The following is a 22,606-nucleotide window of genomic DNA, read 5'->3' as shown; positions in this document are numbered from 1 at the left end:
ACCAAGAGGCTGGGGTTAGCACATACACTAATAGCGATCTTGAGTGGCCCAAAGGTTTACATAGTGTCTGCTAAACTCAGTGGGCTGACCTCTTGGAACAGAAAGTCAATTCTGACGTTGGCGTCTGCACAAGAGTGCGTGACCCCAAGAAGTTCATCAGCTGCCTTGAGTCTTTTTTGGTGGGTTGCAGGGGTTGAGCCTCAGCAGTAGGTGTTCACCTCTCACAGAAGGACTTAGAATCTGTAGACAGACTAACGCCGTGCCAGACTGAGGGTTGTGATGTCTCGCTGCAGTGCCAGATACCTCTCCCCAAAGCAGGGATCAGGCCAGGGTGAACTGCGTGATTGCTCCCTCTCCAAACCACTGTTCTCAAGGCTCCCCTGTCCCTTCAGGGACTTTAGAACTAGGTAGAAGAAGACTGCTTCTTGGTTTTGGCATTGTTTTTCCAGTAGGAGAGCCGTCATTTCCTAGCCGTTCTAGTTAGGGCGATGCAGGCTGTGCGCAGCTTTCCTGAGCTTGGCAAGTGGCAGAGCCTAGAAGCCTGTACCGTCCAGAGTGGGAAGGAAAGAGGTTGGCAATAATGGCTCTGTAGCATCCACCTGTGGCCTTCCCCTTCCCCTCATGTTCCAATTAGTTCTGGACGCATCTGGAAGGGAAATGGAGATGCCTAATAGGCACCCTTCCCAGGAGTTCACCCATGTGACTAGCTTGGGGGCTCCTGGCAGCCCCTCAGGGACTCTGTCTAGATGGATGCCAACTGGGACAGGCCCCGAGCAGAGTGTCAGGCCCTGCCTGGCAGGGCAATGCCAGCCATGAGCGGTGCCGATGAGGGCGGCCTGCAGAAGAGCCGGGCGGACTCTTTGCACCCGGCCCGCCAGGCACTGGCTTTTCTTCTGGCGGCTCTCCTAGATGCACCAGTGGTAGCGGCGTGCCCTGGAGACAGAGGGCAGGAGTGGCCAAAGGAGCGGGAGCAGTGGTCAGAATCCTCCCTGACACCCCTATCTGTCCTCCCTGCCTCAGTTACAGGCCCAGAAGCTGCGGCTGGCGTACACAAGGGGCCCCCATTACGGCGGCTCTCTGCCCAATGTTAACCAGATTGGCTGTGGCTTGGCCGAGTTCCAGGTAAGTGGACGCCAGCCGAGGGGGAGCACAGGCTCTAAGCGACTTCCCCTGTTGACCTACCTGTCTCTTTTGGCAGAGCCCCCTCCACTCGCCTCTGGATTCGTCTCGGGGCACTCGGCACCATGGGCTGGTGGAGCGAGTGCAGCGAGACCCTCGAAGGATGGTGTCCCCGCTCCGCCGCTACCCCCGCCACATATCCTTCACTTCCTTCACTGAGGGTTTGGGGAGTCTGGGGGGCGGAGGGGAAGGGCGTCCTTGGGAACTCGTGGTAGGAAGGGACTCTGTGTGCGGTTCAGTCCCCGTCTGTTACCAGCCTCCCGGAAAAGCCACCTGCGGCCCGGGTGTCAGTGCTGCTCCTTTGATGGCCGCGGCTCAGTGTCCGGCTGGCTCTCACTGCCTTCCTCTTGCTCTTTGCTGCCAGAGGCAGGACGTANTGCTGAAGGGAGTTTGGTTCTCCACATTTTCCCTCACCTTTCTGTGGGTAACTTTCAGTCTCAGAGACTTTCATAGACCTGTTTCTCACGCCCTGTCCGGTTATTCTCCCTTATTTTTTCCAACTCTACTGGGCCTGGTTCCCTTTTTCTCTTCCATTCTTTGGCCCTGTCGTTGCCCCTTGTGGAAGAGGAGGGAGGTACTTGCTTCTTGAAACAACTCACCCACCTCCTCCAGTGTTCTCCTCTTATCTGGTCTCTGTCCCCTCTGTCTTCTCCTCCCTTTCTCCTTAACTGGTGCTGCTCACGTCGACAGCTCTCCCTACAGTCCTGCCTACTTGTCTCCTCCCCCGGAGTCCAGCTGGCGGAGGTCAGTGTCTAGGGCAGACAGGATCTCCTGTCCACTCCCTGACGTGGCTCTGGAGGGAGCTTGGGTTGGGGCTAGGCTTGCCGGGCCAGGCTTTGAGCGGTACCTCCTCCATAATGCAGGGCTGGGAGGGGTAGGGGCAGGTGCAGTAGGTGGGTCAGAGTCCAGACTTGGCCATGTTGACACGGGCAGCCAAGCCTCCCGGTCCAGCCAGTGCGGGACCAGTGGTAACGGGGGCTGGCTGGGGTGTGTGTGTCTGGGGAGGGAGAATGGCTGCCTCTCCACACGAGAGGGTGCCAGATGTGGTGTTCTGGCCCTCAGATTTCTGACCCTCCGCCATCCGTGTCATCCTCAGTGCTCATACCGGCCCAGTTGTGGGGCTCCAGGATTCCCATTCAGTTTGTCCTGGCAGAGACAAGTTGAGAATTTCCAGATGTCTTAGCTCGATCATGGGAGAGGGGTCATGGGTCACAGGGAGCAGAAGAACCAGAAGGGAGGCGCGGCCCTGGATCTCAGCCCTGGCCCTGTCCGCCTCAGCTGCCCAGCTCTCTCCAGCCCCGGCATTGCTTTCCTGCCTCTTGCTAGCCTTCCTCCTCATGACCTTGTGTTTCCAACCCAGGACGATGCCCTGGGGCAGTTTCCCTGCAGAGAAGGGCCAGTTGTTTCGACTACCATCTGCACTGAACAGGTGATGGCCCTGGCCTTCTCTGGGCCACTTCTCTTATCTGTCGTTTCTGGGCCCTGCTCCCTTGCCCCACCCTGTCCCAGCCCAGCTAGCGTTTTCCCCTGCTGAGCAGGGCATGGGGACTGGGAACACTGCCCCAGGTGCCGCTCATCTCTGTCATCCCCCCCCCCCCCCCCCAGGACAAGTTCCGACTCTGCCCTTCACACCAGTGTGATGAACCCCAGCCCTCAGGACACTTATCCAGGCCCTGCCCCTCCCAGCCTCCTGCCCAGCCGCCGTGGAGGTAAATGGCCTGGCCCTGGGCAGGGAGTGACCTGAGGAGCTTTTGTTTGAAGTGTGTAGAGAAGTACGGACTGTAGCCCACTCTCCCGCATCCTTTGTAGGTTTTCTGGACGGTGACGTGGACTCCAAAGGTATGTGTTCCTCGCCATTTGTGGACACTGATGCCCACGGATTTCTGGGCTGGTGTTGGGGGCTTCGTGCAGGGCCCTGGAGCGGGACTGCGTCCCGCTCGCCTCTGCTTCCTCTCCTGCCTTACTGGCTCCTTCTCCAACCCTCTCATCGCCAGTCTTTCTCTTTCAAGTCCCTGCTATTGAGGAGAACTTGCTAGATGACAAGCATTTGCTGAAGCCATGGGATGCTAAGAAGGTCGGTGTGGCCCACTACCCCCCTTCTTTCTGTGGGGCAAGTCTTTCCTGGTCCTCGCTGAGCACTGGCTTCCTTTTCCCACATTCTTTCTTCTCTCCTCAGCTGTCCTCATCCTCCTCCCGACCTCGGTCCTGTGAAGTCCCTGGAATTAAGTAGGTGCCTCTATAGGTTGACGGAGGGCTGAGGGAAATGTGGGAGGCCAGCCTCTGTCTCCCCTCCCTGACCACTGTCCCCATCTCCACCTTTTTCCGCCCCTCCTGCAGCATCTTCCCATCTCCTGACCAGCCTGCCAGTGTGCCCGTCCTCCCACCTGCCATGAACACCGGCGGCTCCCTTCCTGACCTCACCAGCCTGCACTTTCCCCCGCCACTGCCCACTCCCCTGGACCCTGAGGACACAGCCTACCCCAGCCTGAGTGGGGGCAACAGTACCTCCAATTTGACCCACACCATGACCCACCTCGGCATCAGCGGGGGCCTGGGCCTGGGCCCGGGCTATGATGCACCAGGTGAGTGGCTGTCCTGGCTGGAGGGGTGACCGGGTAGGGGGCTTGAGCACCCGGGAGCCTCCCGTGACTGCCCCCACCAGGCCTCCCCCAGGATTCCCTCACGGCAGATGCGGCTTTTTCTGGAAATGTGATGGAGGCAGCCCTCAGGTGGGCCATGCCAACCTCACTGTCAGGGACAGAGCAGGAAGGACGTTGTGTTGCCACTTCCATAGTCTGGTCACTGCTCCCCGTTCTGGGCAGAAAGGGGCCCGACTCCCATCGGTAACGTTGGCATCTCTGCTTTTTGTCTGTGCCTGCAGGACTTCACTCCCCTCTCAGCCACCCATCCCTGCAGTCCTCCCTGAGCAATCCCAACCTCCAGGCCTCCCTGAGCAGTCCCCAGCCGCAGCTCCAGGGCTCCCACAGCCACCCCTCCCTGCCTGCATCCTCCCTGGCCCGCCACGCACTGCCCACCGCCTCCCTGGGCCACCCCTCGCTCAGTGCCCCGGCCCTCTCCTCCTCCACTTCTTCCTCCTCTGCTTCATCTCCCGTGCTGGGTGCCCCCCCTTACCCAGCTTCTACCCCCGGAACTTCCCCCCGCCACCGCCGTGTGCCCCTCAGCCCCCTGAGTTTGCCCGCGGGCCCAGCTGACGCCAGAAGGTCCCAACAGCAGCTGCCCAAACAGTTTTCGCCAACAATGTCACCCACCTTGTCCTCCATCACTCAGGTATGCGTGGCTCTCCCTCCCCCGCTCTTCCTGCCATATGCTCCCTCCCACCTTCCTTTCTTCAGATACCCCCTCCTCACTTCTGTACTCCTGTCTCAGCACCCCCTTCTGTTTCTCTGTCCCTCTCTCCTCCTCCTGCCTGAAGAGCACAAACTCTGGGTAAGCCTCTTCCGGGCTCACGTCCCGACCCCGCCTCTTCCTAGCGGTCTCCTTGGACAGGTGCTATCCCGGCTGTGAGCCTCGCATCCTCACCTGTAACACGAGGGTGCTGTTGCAAGGATCACAGAAAGTGCATACGGGATGGGGTTGGGCCGTGCCCACCCGGGTGCGTGCTCCGCAGATGACAGCTTTTTCTTCCCCTTTTCTCCCCATGCTTCTTTCCTTGTCTGTCTGTCTCTCGTGCCTCCATCCTGTCCCATCCCCTCTCCCATCGCTGTCCTTCTTCCACAGATTTCATAGAGTCAGGGGCTCTCAGATCATGGAGCCTCGTCTCTTCGTGTTACAGATGAGGATACTACCCAGAGGGAAAGTACTTTCCAAGCTTACTCAGCGAGTTAGGAAGAGTTGGGAGCGGACCGAGAACCTCGCTGATGGCTCTTTCCTCAAGGCCGAAATGCGTGGCTCTCCCCGCCCCCCCTCCTTCCTCTCCTCCACCACCCTTCCCTGGAATGTGTTCCATGTTCCTGGAGGAAAGACGAAGGCCAGGCCAGCGAGGGCTCTGCTCCCTTGGAGCTTGGAGCGAGTCTGACCTCCCTTCCCCCTTCCTGCTCTCCCTGCCTCCGGCCTCCAGTCCACAGTGTGCGGCGCTCACCTGTGGGGTGTGTGGCAGCCTCCCGGCATGGGAGCAGTTTCCTTGTGCCTCCCGCTGCCAGCCTCACTCAGTCACTTTCGTTCTGATATGCGTGTTCGAGTGATGACATCCAGCCCCGGGTGCCCCATGGAACGCCGTCACATTTGTGTTGACGATGGTGGCAGCTTCACGGGGTGGGAAACTCTGACGACGAGTTCCTCCTGGGGCTATACCGAGGGGTAAGCTTCTCTCTTTTTCCTTGCTTCTCTTCAGGGTGTACCCCTGGATACCAGCAGACTGTCCACTGACCAGCGGCTGCCTCCATGCCCATACAGCCCCCCAAGTTTGGTTCTGCCCAGCCAGCCACCCACCCCAAAGCCTCTGCAGCAGCCAGGGCTGTCCTCTCAGGCCTGCTCCATGCAGCCCTCAGGTGGGCAGCCCCCAGGCCGGCCACCGCACTATGGGACACTGTACCCACCCAGCTCCAGTGGGCACGGGCAGCAGTCCTACCACCGGTCAGTGAGTGACTTCGGCCTGGGGAACGTGAGTACGCAGGTCACTGGCTTAGAAGCCGGGGAGGGGTTGGGGGGGGGTCAGAGGGGCCTGTGTACTATCGCTGGTGCGCTCCGAATTGGGAGATCGGGGTGGTGGGGGAGATCGTCCCTCCCCCAGGTAATAGAGCACTGCCAGCCTGAGGCATTTGACCCCCGACTCCTTCCCCCGTCCCCCAGCTGTCTCCGCGCCGCGTGCTCTTTGATGGCCGCTCTGACTTGTTCTCTTCCTGGCATGCACACGCTCTGTCGCGGCAGGTACGGCGCCCACACTGCTCCGGGCCCCGTGCGTGCTTGGCGTGCTCTGCTTGCTTCCTTCTCCCTGTTGCTGCTCTTACTCCTGGGGTGGGGGCTGGGTGTTTGCTGGGCGAACGGACTGTATTTGCGGGCGGGCAGGGGCCGATGGAACACCCAGTTCTGAAGTGCACTTCCTCAGGCTCTGTCTGTGTGTCCGCAGCTGGAGCAGTTCAGCATGGAGAGCCCATCAACCAGCCTGGCGCTGGATCCCCCTGGCTTTTCTGAAGGGCCTGGATTTTTAGGGGGTGAGGGGCCAGTGAGTAGTCTTCAGGACCCCCATGCCCTCAACCACCAGAACTTGACCCACTGTTCCCACCATGCCTCAGGGCCCAACATCATTCTCCCAGGTGAGCAGTGGGTGGGGGGGCCACGGAAGGAGGGGATGACGCCTTTGCTGGTGCCTCAAGAGATCGGGGTCCTAGAAGAGTTTACAGGGCACGGGTTCTCACCCATCTCTTCTGCTCACACAGGAGAGGCCTCCCCAGGTTTCTCTAAGGAGATTGCAGCGGCCCTGGCCGGAGTGCCTGGCTTTGAGGTGTCGGCGGCTGGGCTGGGGCTGGGACTTGGGCTGGAGGAGGATCTGCGCATGGAGCCACTGGGCCTGGAAGGGCTCCACATGCTGAGCGACCCCTGTGCCCTGCTGCCCGACCCTGCTGTGGAGGACTCATTCCGCAGTGACCGGCTGCAGTGAGGGGCCTCGTCAGCACCCCTCTTCGTGGCCCTGCCCCACCACTGTTCCTTCCTCCCTTCCCCCTGGCCAGTAGAGACTCCACTCTGCCCCCAGATCCTCTTTCTGACATGAACGAGGGATCCCAAGAAAGAAAAAGCCAGGGGCTTGTCCAGGTGGCCCCTGAATTCTGCACAGGGGGTAGGCCTGAGGGAGCTCAAGGGAGGGCCTAAAGCACTTGTAACTTTGAACCGTCTGTCTGGAGGTCAGAGCCTGTTGGAAGTCAGGGGTGGAGGGGAGCCCCGGTGGCAGGGCTTGCCCGGATGCCTAGGGGTGGGCAGTGCCAGCCCCTCGCCACTCTTCCCCTTGCAGTGGAGGAGAGAGCCAGAGTGGATATAATTTTTTATTAAATATATTATATGTTAATAAAAAAATCATATCAAACACTCGGTGTGGTTTCTACTCTTGGGGATGCATTTGGGAATTTAGAGCATCCTTGGGGCCAGGCCCTTTCGTGTACGCTTTTTGCATCTTCTCATCACTGTTGTGGTTTGTGGAGGGGCCCTAGCCTCAGAACTTGTACCCAGCATTGAACATGGGTGTCCAGACTGGATGTAGGCTCCCAGGGCAGCACACATGCTCTCCTGTGCCCTCCCACCTGTCCAGGCCCTGGCTGTGAGTGGGGTGAGGAGGCAACTGATGGCTGAGATCAGTCTGATGTGTCCCCAGGGGCAGCTGGCCCCAAGGATCCTCTAGCTGAGGGAGCCTCCCCAGGAGGATTTTATACCAACTGTGGATGCCAGGCAGGGCTCAGGTTGGCTCCCTCTTCCTTGTGGGCCTTTTATACCCAGAGAACCCAGAAGTCACGCGTTATTTGGCCAGCCTCTGACCTCATGCTCCCAGTCTTCGCGGGGCCTCCGTACTGTGCGTGCATTCCCACCCCCCTCCCTGCCCTGTGCCACTAATCCTGTGCTGGCCTGCTCGCAGTGTCCCCACGGGGCTTCCTCTTTCTGGCTCAGGCTGCCAGCCCTCCGACCATGTGAGCTCCTGCCCCCTGCTCTTCTCGGCAGCCGGCAGAGGAGTGGTGTCCGTCCTGCTACCCCCAGCTCCACTACTCTCCTCTTCCTCTTTCCAAAGCCCTCGTTCTTTTCAGAAAAGGGAACTGAGAGCTTGTGGCCCGGGCCCGCAGGGAATGCAGTGTGCCCTAAACCTGGAAGTAGGGGCGTCGCTGGGTCGGCGCAGCCTGGGCCTCCAGGGGCCCACGGCCAGGCACCCCGGGCCACATGTGACCAGGCCCCGGGGCGGGACGGGCGCCCGCCGCCTGCGTGCAGGGGGCCCTCCCGGCCGCCAGGGGTCGCGCTGCAGGCGCCGGGCGGGCGCGGCGGGGTCACGGCCGGGGTGGGGGTGTGGGGGGGCCACGGAGAAAGCGGGGCGCGCGGACGAGCCCGGCGCGGCGCCCCGGCCGCCTGTCCCTCCGCCCGCCGCCCGGCGGGAGCGTGCTGAGCCGGGCGCCATGTCCGGGGCCGGGTAGCCCGCCGCCCGCCGCCCGCCGCCCGCCTCCGAGCCGCCCGCCTGCGGGCCGGGGGCCGGGGAGCGCGGGCCGGCAGGTAGGGCCGGGCGGGCGGCGGGCGGGGAGGGGGCGCGGCCGGGGCCGCCGGGCCCCCGCGGCGCAGCTGGTTCCGCTTCCTCCGCCGCGGGGAAGTGAAAGCGCGGGGAGTCCGCCGGGCAGGGGAGGGCGCGCAGGTGTGCGGCGGACGGAGGGCGCCCCCCGGCCCGCGGCCCCCCCTCCCCCCGCCCGGTCCGCTGCCGCGGCTCCCCGGCCGCGGCCGGCCGCGTGTGGCCGAGCTGGACGGGGGGCGGGGGCCCGGGGGGAGGGGCGCGCCCGGGGTCCTGGCCCCGGGTGGGGGCAGGGGGAGGCGGAGGAGGACTGCGCGGCTCCCGCGCCCGCGGCTGCGCTGCCGGCCCGGCGGTCCCCCCGCCGCACGCCCCGGGGCCGACTTCCGCCCGCGCAGCTTCCCCTCCCGGGTTTCGGGAAGTCCCCTCCCTTCCCCTCCCGAGCGCCCCATGCCTCCGGTCCTGTGCTGCAACCACCCACCGAGCTGCTCCCCAGCTTTGCGCCCGCGGGCTCTGGGGACCCCCGGGGCCCCCGCTCTCGGGGTGGGCCATGGCGGCAGGTGAGAACACAGTTAGTGGAGGCCCGTGGGCCGCCCGGCTCGCTCCCTGCGCTCCGCGGACCGGGGCAGATGGCCGGACTGCCTCCCACGGCGGCTCCGATCGGACCTAACTTCAGGATCCTGGAGGTGGGAGGGCGCTGGGCTTTTTGTCGGGTTAGTGGACAGGGTAGGAAGAAGGACACTTGAGTCTGGTGAAAAGACACGAAAACTTGGGTTTTGTGGGCCTTCCTGGAAACCCGAGGGGTCCTCCTGAAAGCCTAGAGGTGCGCTCTTTAAGAACCTTAGCTGGACCGTGAGGTTCTGATGATGTCATCAGTAGAGTGGGAAGGTCAGAAACCCTTCAAACAGACTGTCAGGTTGGCATGATGTCATTGCAGGCCATTATAGAACAGAGTGTGGTCCCCGCAGTCGGGAGTGAGGACGGGTGGGGCCTCTAAAGGGGATGCAGGAGCGGTATGAGATCAGAGCCGAGGTCAGCTGTGGGCGCCGGAGTGGAGCTGGGCTTGCTTGGGAGAGGGCTAGTGCCGCCCTGCGGGAGGGTCCCGGTCTCTTTAATTGCCTGGTGACGTCACAGGCGTGAGAGCTCAGGGTTGGCGGACCACCACCGACCCTACCCTCCCTTGGAAGGACTGGGGAAAGGAGGGAGCAGAGGGGGGCCCCTTGGTTGCCTCCCTCGCTCCTTCATCTCTGCCCCACTTGTCCGTTCCAGATGCAGTGAGTGAGGGGGGGGCCATGGCGGAGGAGCGGCCCCCCCGGCTGGTGGATTACTTCGTGATAGCTGGGCTTGCAGGGAACGGAGCACCCATCCCCGAGGAGACGTGGGTTCCCGAACCCAGTGGGACCCTGCGTCCTCCCCGGCCGGCCGAGCCCATCACAGACGTGGCAGTCATTGCTAGGGCGCTGGGCGAGGAGGTGCCCCAGGGCTACACGTGCATCCAGGCTTCCGCCGGGGGCCACCCCTTGGAACTCAGTGCTGGGCTCCTGGGTGGAACTCAGCCTGTCATCTGCTACCGCCGGGGCCGTGACAAGCCCCCCCTGGTTGAGCTGGGGTGCGTGCCCCTCCTGCGTGGGCACCGCGGGGAGGCAGGGAGAGGTGGGGGCTGGGGCGAGGGTGGGAAGAAAGCAGGCTAGAGGCAGGGAGCGGGGGAGGTGGACGCAGCTAGCCCTCACCTGGAGTTGGTTGGTGGCCTAGTGTGGCCGGTTGCTAGCGTGGGATCTTGGGCCAGGTGTGGAGCCTCTCTGTAGAATGGGGGAAAGAACACCTCCCCACAGGGTGGTTGGGAAGATCGAATGAGGCCATCTGTATGTGGGGCTTGGCACAGAGTCCGCAAATGGAAACTTTTCCTCTTGGCGTTTATGAATGAGCATGAGAGCCAGGGAGGCTTGACAGGGTGTTACCGGTGAAGGAGTGGAGCCTAGGACAGAAGCGGAGGCGCAGGGTTCTGGAGGGTAGAGTGCAGCTCCAAGTGGGCCCTGGTGCCCGGTTTGACAAGGCTGCGGGTGCAAGCCTGGTGGGTAGGACTAGTTGCAGATCTGGCAGGACTGGGGTCTTCCTCCTCTGCCCTGAGCCCTTGACATCTGTGCCTGCTCTCCGTGTCCAGGGTCCTGTACGAGGGGAAGGAACGACCCAAGCCTGGCTTCCAAGTGCTGGACACGACACCCTACAGCCACTCGGCCAACCTGGCCCCTCCAGGCCCTGGGCACCCCCGCACCTACCTCACTTACCGGCGGGCGGCAGAGGGGGCAGGGCTGCACGCCCTGGGCATCACCGACCTCTGCCTGGTGCTGCCCAGCAAGGGCGAGGGCACGCCACATACTTACTGCCGCCTGCCCCGCAACCTCAACCCTGGCATGGTGAGCAGGGCCCCGGGCTAGGAGCGGAGGCCCGTGCGGCGGGGAGGGCCGGGCACGGGGCGCAGAGGGCATCCTAGCACCAGGGCCTCTGATGCCCAGGGTGGGCCCAGAGGGGTGACTCTAGTCTTGAGGGACCAGGATTATTGGGAGGTTTTCCTTTGAAGATTTTTATTTATTTGAGAGGAAGAGGGAAAGCGAGTGAGGGGAGGAGCAGAGGGAGAGGGACAGAAAGAATCTTCAGCAGGCTCCACGCCCAGCACGGAGCCCGACATGGGCTCGATCTCACGACCCTGAGATCACGACCTGAGCCGAAATCAAGAGTCAGATGCTCAACTGACTGAGCCACCCAGGTGCCCCGGGATTATTGGGAGTTTTAAAGCAAAGACCACTGGGATGCCGACGTAGGCTTAGTCAACTGAGTGCCTGACTCTCGATCTCAGGGTCGTGAGTTCCAGCCCTGCATTTGGGGACTCCACACTGGGCACGGAGCCTACTTAAAAAAAAGACAAAAGACCATTACGGGGTGATGGAGAAAATGGAGCCTAGCCATCTTTGTTAGCTATGTGTCTGTCTCTTGTCATTTCTGGGACAGTGGGGTCCAGCGGTGCACCTGTGCTACAAGGTGGGCCTGGCTAAGGCCAACACGCTGGTGTACGAGGCAGGTGAGTCGCCGCCCTGTTCCTCCAAGTCCTTGGTCCTTCATGTCCCCCGTCCTGGTGCCTCTTGGCTGGTACCATCGGTGTGCCCAGAGCCCACTTCCCCTTTGCCAGTCGGCCCTTGTCTGGCATCCCCTGGATCCTTTCCCTGGAGTCTGATCGACCCTCCTTCTTTTGGTGCCCCCCACTCTGCTGGGGGTGCAGAGCTGCTCGGCCGCTACCCAGAGGAGGACAATGAGGCGTTCCCACTGCCTGAGTCCGTGCCCGTCTTCTGCCTGCCCATGGGAGCCACTGTTGAGTGCTGGCCCGCCCAGACCAAGTACCCCGTGCCCGTCTTTTCCACCTTTGTGCTCACGGGTGCAGCTGGTGACAAGGTGGGTGTGTGGGGTGCGCTGAGGGGTCCGGGCTACACCGAGCCCGCCTGACGGCCTCTCTGCCCCCTGCCAGGTGTATGGTGCTGCCCTGCAGTTCTACGAGGCATTCCCAAGGGCCAGGCTGTCAGAGCGGCAAGCACGGGCCCTGGGCCTCTTGAGTGCTGTGGAGCGGGGTCGGGCGCTGGGGGGCCGGGCTGTGCGCAGCCGGCGTGCCATTGCAGTGCTGTCGCGCTGGCCGGCCTTCCCTGCCTTCCGGGCCTTCCTCACGTTCCTCTACCGCTACTCCGTCTCAGGCCCCCACCGCCTGCCCTTGGAAGCGTGAGCATGGCCGCCCAGACACTGGGAAGGGGCGATGAGGGAGTGGGGGGGGAGGCCAGGAGAGATGGGAGAGGTTAGGGTGGCGCTCGGGCCGGGTGTGCAAAGGAGTGGGGACGGGCTTGTACAGTCTGTGGACTGGGGGGAGCGGGGCCTGAAATCCGGTTTATGCTTGCTAAGGGGCAGGACTAGGCCCTGAGCTCAGGGAGGCATGAGTGGACAGGTGAAGGAGGAGGGCGAAGGACAGGTGGGACAGGGACGGGTGGACTGGGGGTCTGCCTCTGACCGGTAACCCTCTCTTCCCCAGGCACATCTCCCACTTCATTCACAACGTCCCCTTCCCTTCCCCACAGAGACCCCGCATCCTGGTGCAGGTGAGAGCTGCGGCCCAGCATGGGGCTGGCCGGGAGGAGGGAGCTGGCAGGGGCCAGCCTCCCTCATTCTGACCTGCGGCTCTCCTGCCTCCCAGATGTCTCCCTATGACAACCTGCTCCTGTGCCAGCCTGTGTCCTCACCCCTGCCCCTCAGGTATGTGTCCAGGTGGGGGGGCCGTGACGGGCAAAGACCTGGTAGGTGCCAGGCAGGTGGGCATGGCTGTCGAGGTTGGCGCACACCGGGCTGGCGGCATGTGTCAGGGGAGGGGTCTCCAGGGCATCCCGTGACCCTTCGCCCCTGGCACTCCGGCAGCGGTGCCAGCTTCCTGCAGCTGCTGCAGAGCCTAGGCCCCGAGCTGGCCGTCACGCTGCTGCTGGCTGTGCTCACAGAGCACAAGGTCCTCGTGCACTCGCTGAGGCCGGACCTGCTCACCAGCGTCTGTGAGGCCCTCGTCTCTGTGAGTGCCGCCCTGCCCAGCCCTCCCTCTCCAGAAGGTTCGCGCGGGTGCCTCCATGCCTGCCCAGACTCTACTTCCTTTTCCTTCCTCGGGGTGGGGGTGGAGGTCCCTCGGCCTTCTCCTGGGGCGCAGCCTACGTGCAGCTTGGAGGCAGGCGCGGTTCTCCGGACCCCACCTGCAGCAGCTTCCGTCAGCAGGCACCTCCTCCCTGGGCAGTGTCCCCTCTCCCTGCCGCACCCCGTCTCCTGCCGCAGCCCTGCTCACCGGCTCTCACTCCCCGCCGCTGCAGATGATCTTCCCGCTGCACTGGCAGTGCCCCTACATCCCGCTCTGCCCGCTGGTGCTGGCGGATGTGTTGAGCGCCCCCGTGCCTTTCATCGTGGGCATCCACTCCAGCTACTTCGATCTGCACGACCCGCCGGCCGACGTCATCTGCGTGGATCTGGACACCAACACGCTCTTCCAGTAAGGGGGCCGGGCCTCCCTCAGGGCTGCTGTGCGCAGTGACATCTGCTCACCGAACCTTCTGCGAGCAGCAGGGGAGGCTGGCAGGAGCCCCACCGCCCTTTCTTCCCTCTGCGTGTCTCATAGGACCGAGGACAAGAAGTCCCTCTCCCCTCGGACCCTGCCCCGCAGACCCTACAAGGTTCTGCTAGCCACCCTCACAGACTTGTACCAGCAGCTGGATCAGAGTGAGAGCCCCCGCAGGGGTGGGGCTGGGAAGTGGCGCGGACCCTCGGCCTCCAGCTGGGGGGCCCGTGGAGAGCTAGACCTCCCTCGAGGAGGTCCGAGGTGTGAGGATTTCGTTTCCACGAGAGCGTGGGCACGCCGCGTTGACGTTCCGGTGGTGTGCGCAGGGGTGGGGCGGACGTGTCCCTGCAGAGGCTTGAAACTGTTCCTGCTGGGAATCTTTCAGTCGGTACTGGCGCCAGTGTGTGGGGAGCAGGGTTGAGGCCGGCGCTGACCGCGGCTGCCCTGTCCCCAGCGTACACCGGGCCCGAGGAGGAGGCGTCCCTGGAGTTCCTGCTGACAGACTACGAGGCGGTGTGCGGCCGACGGGCCCGGCTGGAGCGTGAGGTCCAGGGAGCCTTTCTCCGCTTCATGGCCTGCCTGCTCAAGGGTTACCGGGACTTCCTGCGTCCGCTCACCCAGGCCCCCTCAGAGGGGGCTCGAGATGTCGACAACCTCTTCTTCTTGCAGGGTAGGGAGGGCCCGTCTCTGGGTGGGCGGCTGGGAGGGATGGGGCACCACTCCTTTGCCTGTTCCCTCCCTCGGCAGAGGTGTTTATAGGCACCAGCATTGGCCCTGCCCTGTGGGGCCCAGGGCTTGGGGTGATCCGCCCCATGAGCCAAGCTGTCCCCGGGGCCCTATCCTCGGGGACCTCTGGTCTGAGGACAGAAGGGAGGGCCCCACGGGCCTGGTGCTGAGCACCCACCGCCGTCCTGCCAGAGGGGCCCAACGGCCTGCTGACCCCCCCCACCCCCCGCCCCGCACCCCCAGGCTTCCTCAAATCTCGGGAGCGCTCCAGCCACAAGCTGTACTGCCAGCTGCTGCGCACGCAGATGTTCTCGCAGTTCATCGAGGAGTGCTCCTTCGGCTCCGCTCGGCACGCCGCCCTCGAGTTCTTCGACTCTTGCGTGGACAAGGTAGTGGGCGCGGTCCCCGCTCCGCGGCACTTTCCCTGCTACAACCGCTCCGCCCCTCGCCTGTGCAGGGAGCACCGCCCCGCAGCTGCCGTGCACACAGCCCCTCGGCAGTGGCTGGCTTCCGTGCATACCGCTCCCCTGCTTCTCACTCGGTCCCCAGCTGTAGCTCCAGGGCCTCAGGGAGCTCCGGCCCACGTGCGCCTCCTGCTGCGGTGCCTTCCGGGGAGATGGCGTCTCCTGGATGCCCGGAGGTGGTGCCCGCTGTGCCCGCTGTCTTGATGCCCACCCTCTTCCCGTCATGCTGCAGGTCCACCCGGAGCAGGAGAAGCCTGAGCCCACCCCCTTGGTGGAGCTGGAGGAGCTGTCGGGCAGTGAGCTCACCGTCTTTATCACACCCCCCGAGGAGCCTCCCGCGCCAGAGGGCAGTGAATCCACCCCCCAGTACTGGTGAGACCCCTTGTTCCCGGGCCCCTGCGGCTGGCTGAGCCTTGACTGCTCCTAATAGTGCCTCTTTCTGCCCCTCCAGCTACGATGGGTTCCCAGAGCTGCGGGCTGAGCTGTTTGAGTCCCCGCGGGAGCAGCCCGGCGCGCTGCCTGTGCCAGGCCCGTCCCGTAGTGCCCCCAGCAGCCCTGCCCCTCGCCGCACCAAACAGGTGACTGGGACGTGGGCCCCACAGAGGCATCTGACTCAGGCCGTTTCTTTTCTGTGCAGCGGGTACGATCGTACCTACCTGATTGTCGGCACATTTCAGTGTGCCTGGCCCATAAAACACAGCTGTTGGCACTGTCGTCGTCATCGTCACCCTCATCTCCCGAGCCCTCCGGGAAGCCGGGGGCTCGGTGCCTCTTCCAGGGCACCTGTCGGTGCTAGGTATCTCTGCCTGGGGCTCTCGGGCTGAGCCCTGTGTGCAGTACCCTCCTGCCTCCGCAGAGCGTGGACCCTTCCTCGGGGCGGGCGCTGCTCCCCCCACACCACTTTGAGACCCCGCCTCGGCCTGGCATTGTCCTCACCCAGGTGTGCCCTGCCCCATCCAGGAGACGAAGGTCGCCCAGCGGATGGCACAGAAGTCGGCAGCGGTGCCCGAGCTGTGGGCTCGGTGCCTGCTGGGGCACTGCTACGGGCTGTGGTTCCTATGTCTGCCCGCCTATGTGCGGTCGGCACCCTCCCGCGTGCAGGCGCTGCACACAGCCTACCACGTGCTGCGCCAGATGGAGAGCCGCAAGGTGGTGCTGCCCGATGAGGTGGGCGTCCGTGCCCAGCCCCAGGGGGGCCTGTGCAGCTGTGGGGGCGGGGAGGAGGCTGGTGGGGAGCTGGGCAGGTGCTCATAACATTCACCGAATGTGTTCCGGGGACAGCGGTGGAGACTGGAGGGTGTGGGTCAGCGGGGAGGGCAGGGGGCTGTGCTCTGGGGTGCCCCAGGAGCTGCCCTGGACCGGTGAAGTCTGCAGGAACTGGGGGAGGCGGAGACCTGGGGGCTGGGGTGGGGAGCGGGCCCCTCACCCTGTGCCTCTCCGGGCCCAGGTGTGTTACCGGGTGCTGATGCAGCTGTGCTCCCACTACGGGCAGCCCGTGCTGTCTGTGCGGGTCATGCTGGAGATGAGGCGGGCGGGCATCGTGCCCAACACCATCACTTACGGCTATTACAACAAGGTACCGGATCTGGTTGGGGTGGGACGGCAGCCAGTGCCAGGTGTGCGAATGGGGAGGATGCCGCTCCCTGACGCCCCCCTGGAGACTGGCCCTGGACGATGCGACCAGGCCCTGTAGCCACTGTCAGTCACTGTGCGTTAGTGCCCACACAGCGTTTCCTCCCACTTGGCGGCTTACTCACTCGCCGTAGCCCTGACAAGGAGGACTGCTCCCTCCCAGTGGTAGCCTTGGTGTTAGCCAGCGTGCCAGGCGCTGTTCCGGGCACAGCACACGTTTCCTGTCGTTTCATCTTTTCCGCAGCCCCCCTCCCCCATCTTACAGGGGAGGCAGTGAGGTTGCAGAGAGCTGCTGCCTTGTCCGGGGTCCCACACGGAGGAAATGAGGGAGTCAGGGCATGAACAGAGGCATAGCGATGTTTTTTGCGTTCAGGCCCTTAACCACAATACTAAACTGGTTTTTACGTGACGAAGATGATGACCAAAACAGTTTAAAAAGATTTCTTCAAAGCCATATGCTTGACAAGAAGCAGATCTGGATACAAAGTATCTACACGGCTTCTGGTTCCCTCCAGATCCCTCATCCTAACTAACCCTCGCGTGGGCTCTGGCTCCTGGCCGGGCCCTCAGCAGGACGTCTGCAGGGGAAGGGGGCCCCTGGGTCCCCGGTGCTCCTGGAACAGGCAGCGGCCATCAGGCTGGAGGCAGGGCGTGGAAGTAGGCCATCCTGATGGGCACTGTGCTTGGCAGGCCGTGCTGGAAAGCAAGTGGCTGTCTGGTACACCAGGTGGGCGCCTGCGCTGGGCCAAGCTCCGGAACGTTGTCTTGGGGGCCGCTCANGGCCTCGTGGTCGGCATCGGGAGTTCGGGGACGGCATCGGGAGTTCGGGGACGGGGATGCTGCAGTCGGCTGGTAACAAAGCAGGGCCTGGGAGGAACCCCACAAGGAGCCCTGTTTCGGACTGGGGCCGGGTTTCTGCCGGCGGCCTTCAGCCGCCTCCTGGTCTGTCACAGAGCCCCGTCTGGACCGTCCCTCCCCTACCCGCCCACTTCAGCGCCAGACTACTTGGGCTGGTCGAAGCTTTCGGGACCCAGCTTCACCCACGGGGCGCCTGGTGAAAAGCGGCAGTCTGGGGAGCGCCCGCGGGGCACAGCCCACGGTGGAGGCTGGCGTGGCCCACAGTGAGTGTCCGCTTGACCCATCCTCCCCAGTCGGCTTTCCTCACTGCTTGGCAGGGAGAGAGGAGGATAGAGCCAGGCTGGAAGGGCCCTCTGGGGGGAGGGTGTGCTGCGGAAGCTGGGGGACCTTGCTGGGCACGCTGTCGTGGGGGTAATGGTGCCTACAGGAGCCTGTGTGGCCTGGGGCTGTGTTTCCCTGGCTCCTGGAGGACGGGCTAGGCTCTGTCTTCTCTGATTCTTCTTTGCCCTGCAGTGATAGAGGCCCTGGGGGTGCTGGAGCCCCGGGGGTCCCCTGTGCCCTGGCGCGATGGAAGCCTCTCAGACCTGAGCCTGACCGGCGAGGAGCCGGCACCTGGAGGCAGCCCAGAGGACTCGGGCTCAGCCCTGAGTGCCCAGTCCACTGAAACCCTGGAGGGGCCGAGCGCGCGGGCGCCCAAGCCTGGTGGGCGTCAGGAAGAGGCCAGCACCCCCAGACGAGGGCTGGGCGCCCGCCTGCAACAACTACTCACTCCTTCCCGCCGCTCCCCTGCCTCTCGCGCTCCCCCACCCGAGCTGCCCCCTGACCTGCCTCCCCCCGCCCGCCGCAGCCCGATGGACAGCCTCCTGCGCCCCCGGGAGCGTCCTGGGTCCACTGCCTCCGAGGTAGCCAGCGAGGGGATGGTCTTGATGCGTTAGCACCAGGAGGCCTGGGGAGGGGCTGGTGACAAGGAGAGAGCCCAGAGAAGGCCCGCGGGGCTGGCTGACCGCCCTTTCTCCTGTGATGGCAGAGCTCAGCCTCTCTGGGCAGTGAGTGGGACCTCTCAGAGTCTTCCGTCAGCAGCCTGAGCCTCCGCCATTCCTCAGAGCGCCTCAGCGACACCCCCGGATCCCTGCAGCCACCTTCCCTGGAAGTGAGGAGAACCCCTCCCACACAGCTGTGCTTGAACGGGCACGTGCAGGCCCCCCGCCCCTCCCCTCTGTCAGAGGCAGGGGCTGGGCGAGGTGGAAGGAGCCTGGGCTCCTGAGCCTGGGGGGTCTTCTCGCCTGCAGATCCTGCTGTCCAGCTGCTCCTTGTGCCGTGCCTGCGACTCGCTGGTGTATGATGAGGAGATCATGGCTGGCTGGGCACCTGATGACTCCAACCTCAACACAGTCTGCCCCTTCTGCGCCTGCCCCTTTGTGCCCCTGCTCAGTGTCCAGACCCTTGATTCCCGACCCAGGTGCCCAAAGCAGGGCAAGTGCTGCGGGTGGGACAGGGAGGCAGAGATTCAAGCGCTGACCCCCGCTATCCCCCTACAGTGCCCCCAGCCCCAAGCCTGCCCCTGCTGGTGCCAGTAACAGCAAAGACGCTCCCATCCCTGGGGGCCCAGGCCCTGTGCTCAGTGACCGCAGGCTCTGCCTTGCCCTGGATGAGCCCCAGCTCTGCAACGGGCATATGGGGGTAAGGGCTGGGCCAAAGGGGCACAAGGAATGGGTGTCTGTGTGTGTTGTCCAGTGGTGGGGGGGGTGTGACGGGCATGGAGGGAACGGGGCATCTCGGAAGCTGCTGGACGTAGTGGCTCGGTGGGAAGCAGGTATCTGAGGATGGGGCCGTCCTCCCTCTTTGTGCCTGACAGGCTGCCTCCCGCCGGGTCGAGGGTGGGGCCTGGGCGTACCTGAGCCCCCTGGTGCTGCGTAAGGAGCTGGAGTCGCTGGTGGAAAATGAGGGCAGCGAGGTGCTGGCATTGCCTGAGCTGCCTGCTGCCCACCCCATCATCTTCTGGAACCTTCTGTGGTATTTCCAGCGGCTGCGCCTGCCCAGTATTCTGCCATGCCTGGTGCTGGCCTCCTGTGATGGGCCCCCGCCCCCCCAGGTCAGTGCCCTCCTGTGGCCCCCTGCTTGCTGGGTGTTCCCCACCTCACCTCTGGGCCTCTCAGGTCCCGTAGAGCGAGCACAGGCCTTGGAGTCAGTTGCACCTGGTCTGTCTAACCCCTGGCCTTTTCACTTCACGAGCCTCCATTGACTTGTCTGTAAAGTGCCCTGAGTGCCCGGCCCCCGGGGCTGTCCGACGCCTGTGTAGTGCCCGGCACCTGCCGCGGTAACTGCTCGACGTCTCGTGTTCCAGCGTTTATTGAGCGCCTTCAGGTTCCCAGCAGTTTTTAGGCTCGGGGACGCCGCAGATCACAGAACGAAGCGCGTGCTCTCAGAGAGCTTGCACTCTCATGCGGGACGAGGGTCCCTTTCCCTCTCCCTTTCGGCTGTATCCCACAACATCCCTCTGTCTCTCGGAGCGTCCCCGGTCCATTTCTAGCCCTCCGCCTGCTGGTCCGTGAGTCTGCCTCCTTTGTCTTGGCTCCCAGCAGGCCCCAGCTCCTTGGCTGACGCCAGATCCAGCATCTGTGCAGGTGCGGCTGCTGTGGGACGTCCTGACCCCCGATCCCGGTAGCTGCCCGCCGCTCTACGTGCTCTGGAGGGTCCACAGTGAGTCTGGTGTTTGGCCTAGGCTGGGAAGGGGTGGGTCCCTTGCCCAGAGGGCTCAGGAATCCTGGCTGCCTTCCTGTCTTTCACCCAGGCCAGATCCCGCAACGGGTGGTATGGCCAGGCCCCATACCCGCGCCCCTCAGCCTGGAGCTCCTGGAGGCGGTGTTGCGCCACGTGGGTCTCAACGAGGTGCACAAGGCGGTCGGGCTCCTACTGGAGACTCTAGGGCCGCCTCCCACTGGTCTGCACTTGCAGAGGTATGGTGCTCCCATCCGGGAGGTCCCTGGCCTGTCCCAGACTCCGCACCCCCCTTCTCTCACTCGTACCCTCTGCCTCCACTCCAGGGGCATCTACCGTGAGATCTTATTCCTGACAATGGCTGCTCTGGGCAAGGACCACGTGGACATAGGTAAGGGAGCAGGCAGGGGGCTGAGGAGTTTGAGTATCTGGGGCCAGGTGTCGGGGGTTAGAATTGTAATCTGTTGACCTACCTCCCCCTCTTCCCCAGTGGCCTTCGACAAGAAGTACAAGTCCGCCTTTAACAAGCTGGCCAGCAGCATGGGCAAGGAGGAGCTGAGGCAGCGACGGGCACAGATGCCCACCCCAAAGGCCATTGATTGCCGGAAATGTTTTGGAGCACCTCTGGAATGCTAGGGACCCTTCAGCTTTCCTCTCCAGCCTGGGGTGGGGAGGTGAGGGAGAACGGATTCTGGACATACCCTGCTTTCCTACTCCTTTCATAGAGGAGTTGGGAATGGGCTGGGAAGCTGGCCCAGCCGCAGGCTCCGAATGTGGGCCACAAGAAGAGGGACCCACTGTTAACAAAAGTCACAGTCCCCCTATTTCCAGCCTGCCCAGTATGCTCGCGCTGATGCTGTACGAGGCCTGGCGGGAGTTGGCACAGCTCTGTTCCTCCCCCAGATGATACCAGGAACTCACCTCCAGGGTGCCCACAGATCTGCACTGCCCTGGTCATTTTCTAAGTTTTTGTTTTAAAAAACAACCGGAAAGATACAGAGCTACTGAGTCTTTGCCCTGAGTGGGAGGGAGGGATGTCATTCCCCGCCAGGGATGGTCCTTCTTCCCTGGCGCTGCTGCAGTAGCCAGAGCGCTTCGTCGTTATCTTTCTACCTTAGTGTTTGTATTTCAAGTTATTTATTTTGGAGCCATAGCCCCCTTGCTTAGGAGGTTCCTGGGGATGATGAGAAAGAGAAGGGAAACGGGGCACCACGGTTCAGCGGTTTGTAGCTCCTGGAAAGTCAGGAGGGAGCTGGAGGAGCCCCGTCCAGCCCTAATCCTTCCCATCTACTCCACCGTGGGGAATGCCTCACCCACCCAGGGCCCTGACTGCGCGGTAAGGATTGTTCCTTGCGAAGTTTTGTTGGATGTAAATATAGTAAAAGCTGCTTCTGTCTTTTTCCTTCTGCCTCCTGTTCCCTGGGTCTGGAATAATGGCAGGGGAGACTGCTCTTTCCCCTGGCTGCACATCCTCCTTTCCACCTTTCCATCCCTTGCAGCCTTGGGCACGCCCTGCTTTCCCTGACCAGGTCTGGTACTGGTCCCTTGGGGCTCAGGGAGTTCTCGGAGCAGGAGAGGGGTGAATCCGGTGCTGGTTATGGTGGTGCCAGTCTGTGTGGCACTTCCGGCCCTCCCACACAATCACCCCCTTGTCCCTCATTTGTACCCCACACAAAGGCTCCATTCTCTGGGGGCCTTGAGCTCATCTCTGCCTTCTTTCCTCTCCCCTAGCTTTCGCCTCCCGGCTTCTCCAGTATGTCCACGGAGAGGACAGCCCTCTCCCTAGTAGTTGGTGTTGGCAGCTGTCATGCATCCTGGGAGCCCTGGCGGCCATCCGAGGTCCCCTGCGTTGCTCTAAGGCAGTACTCTTCCAACCAGGCTTTCAGCCTGGGGACAGGACCAGGAAGACAGGCGCAAGGGTTAAGGAGCTCACTGAATGTGGGCAACAGGGAGACAGGCCCACTCGGAATTCTCCCTTTCCTGCACAGGAAGCAACTAACAGAGCTGCAAAACCAATCACCAAAGGGAATGAGCCAACAAGACAAATGCCTTCGGGAGGAGGGCAGGAGTGTCAGTGTGGAGGGAATAACTCACATGAGGCTTTGGTGCAAATTCCCGGGGGGTGGAGAACAGTGGATGAAGAGAGAAGTAGTACTGAATTCTGGAAATGTCAAGCCAAGGACCGACCCTTCCCTGTCCTGTGCCCTACAAGGGGGGGGGGCTGGGGCTTAGGAGATGCCCTGTCCTGCCTGGGACTAGGAGGTGCTTTCTTCAGAGGGGAGATTCTCACATCAGCCCAGGTTCTGATTGGACCTCAGTCCCCAGAATCAACCTGTCCCCGTATCTGCAAGGGAGAGGTTGCCTCCCTGCCATCACGAGTGTTTCAGAGTGTAGTGTGCCCAGCAGAATGCTGAACTGTCTGGAATTGCAGAGAGAATTTTAGGGCTCAGTTCCCACTTTAACAGCTCATCCAATTTAATGGTCTAGAGTGCCCCTCGACTCAGACATCCTTGCCTCCAGCGTGTACTTCTCACCTTTGGGCATCCTTGTAGAGACCTGCAGTCAGATGGACAGGACTACAGAGTTCTTTAACCACAGGAATATCTGGAAATTCCAACAGCAAAGTACTCACTAGGGCATCTGACATCTCTGTCCTGTGGCCTAGGGAGCTGGATGAGGGAGGACATGCCTCATCCTGGC

The 22,606-nt window shown here is 63.0% G+C and overlaps 2 protein-coding genes across 6 annotated transcripts in view; both read left to right on the top strand.

Annotated features, from left to right (window-relative positions):
- CRTC2 (CREB regulated transcription coactivator 2) overlaps positions 1–7,216 on the top strand; it is an 11,122-nt gene extending 3,906 nt beyond the window's left edge. For 2 of the 5 annotated variants that reach the window (XM_040635680.1, XM_040635684.1), the window contains exons 5-15: positions 2,540–2,608; positions 2,785–2,888; positions 2,989–3,018; positions 3,174–3,253; positions 3,356–3,405; positions 3,517–3,761; positions 4,061–4,467; positions 5,531–5,800; positions 5,989–6,066; positions 6,266–6,452; positions 6,576–7,216. In XM_040635680.1, coding sequence (XP_040491614.1) covers positions 2,540–2,608; positions 2,785–2,888; positions 2,989–3,018; positions 3,174–3,253; positions 3,356–3,405; positions 3,517–3,761; positions 4,061–4,467; positions 5,531–5,800; positions 5,989–6,066; positions 6,266–6,452; positions 6,576–6,796 — 1,741 coding nt within the window. In that variant the 3' untranslated portion in view covers positions 6,797–7,216. The remainder of the gene's footprint in view (positions 1–2,539; positions 2,609–2,784; positions 2,889–2,988; positions 3,019–3,173; positions 3,254–3,355; positions 3,406–3,516; positions 3,762–4,060; positions 4,468–5,530; positions 5,801–5,988; positions 6,067–6,265; positions 6,453–6,575) is intronic. The other 3 variants (XM_040635681.1, XM_040635683.1, XM_040635682.1) reach the window with 3 other exon arrangements.
- A 1,611-nt stretch (positions 7,217–8,827) lies between these two features.
- Positions 8,828–21,308, top strand: DENND4B (DENN domain containing 4B). The gene is made up of 28 exons (XM_040635679.1): positions 8,828–8,946; positions 9,656–9,995; positions 10,548–10,800; positions 11,393–11,462; positions 11,661–11,830; positions 11,904–12,148; positions 12,453–12,519; positions 12,615–12,673; positions 12,833–12,977; positions 13,267–13,442; positions 13,569–13,669; positions 13,963–14,178; positions 14,478–14,623; positions 14,931–15,070; positions 15,150–15,276; positions 15,659–15,865; positions 16,146–16,274; positions 17,021–17,116; positions 17,205–17,451; positions 17,702–18,090; positions 18,216–18,338; positions 18,478–18,647; positions 18,727–18,868; positions 19,044–19,280; positions 19,771–19,888; positions 19,980–20,145; positions 20,233–20,297; positions 20,397–21,308. Exons 1-28 carry the CDS (start codon positions 8,937–8,939, stop codon positions 20,540–20,542), a joined length of 4,500 nt encoding a protein of 1,499 aa, XP_040491613.1. The 5' UTR covers positions 8,828–8,936; the 3' UTR covers positions 20,543–21,308.
- Positions 21,309–22,606: the final 1,298 nt, after the last annotated feature.

The sequence above is a fragment of the Ursus maritimus genome, unplaced genomic scaffold (genome assembly GCF_017311325.1).
Source record: "Ursus maritimus isolate PB19 unplaced genomic scaffold, ASM1731132v1 scaffold_2, whole genome shotgun sequence".
NCBI classification, from domain to species: Eukaryota; Metazoa; Chordata; class Mammalia; order Carnivora; family Ursidae; genus Ursus; species Ursus maritimus.
This window is presented reverse-complemented; position numbering and strand designations above follow the sequence as displayed.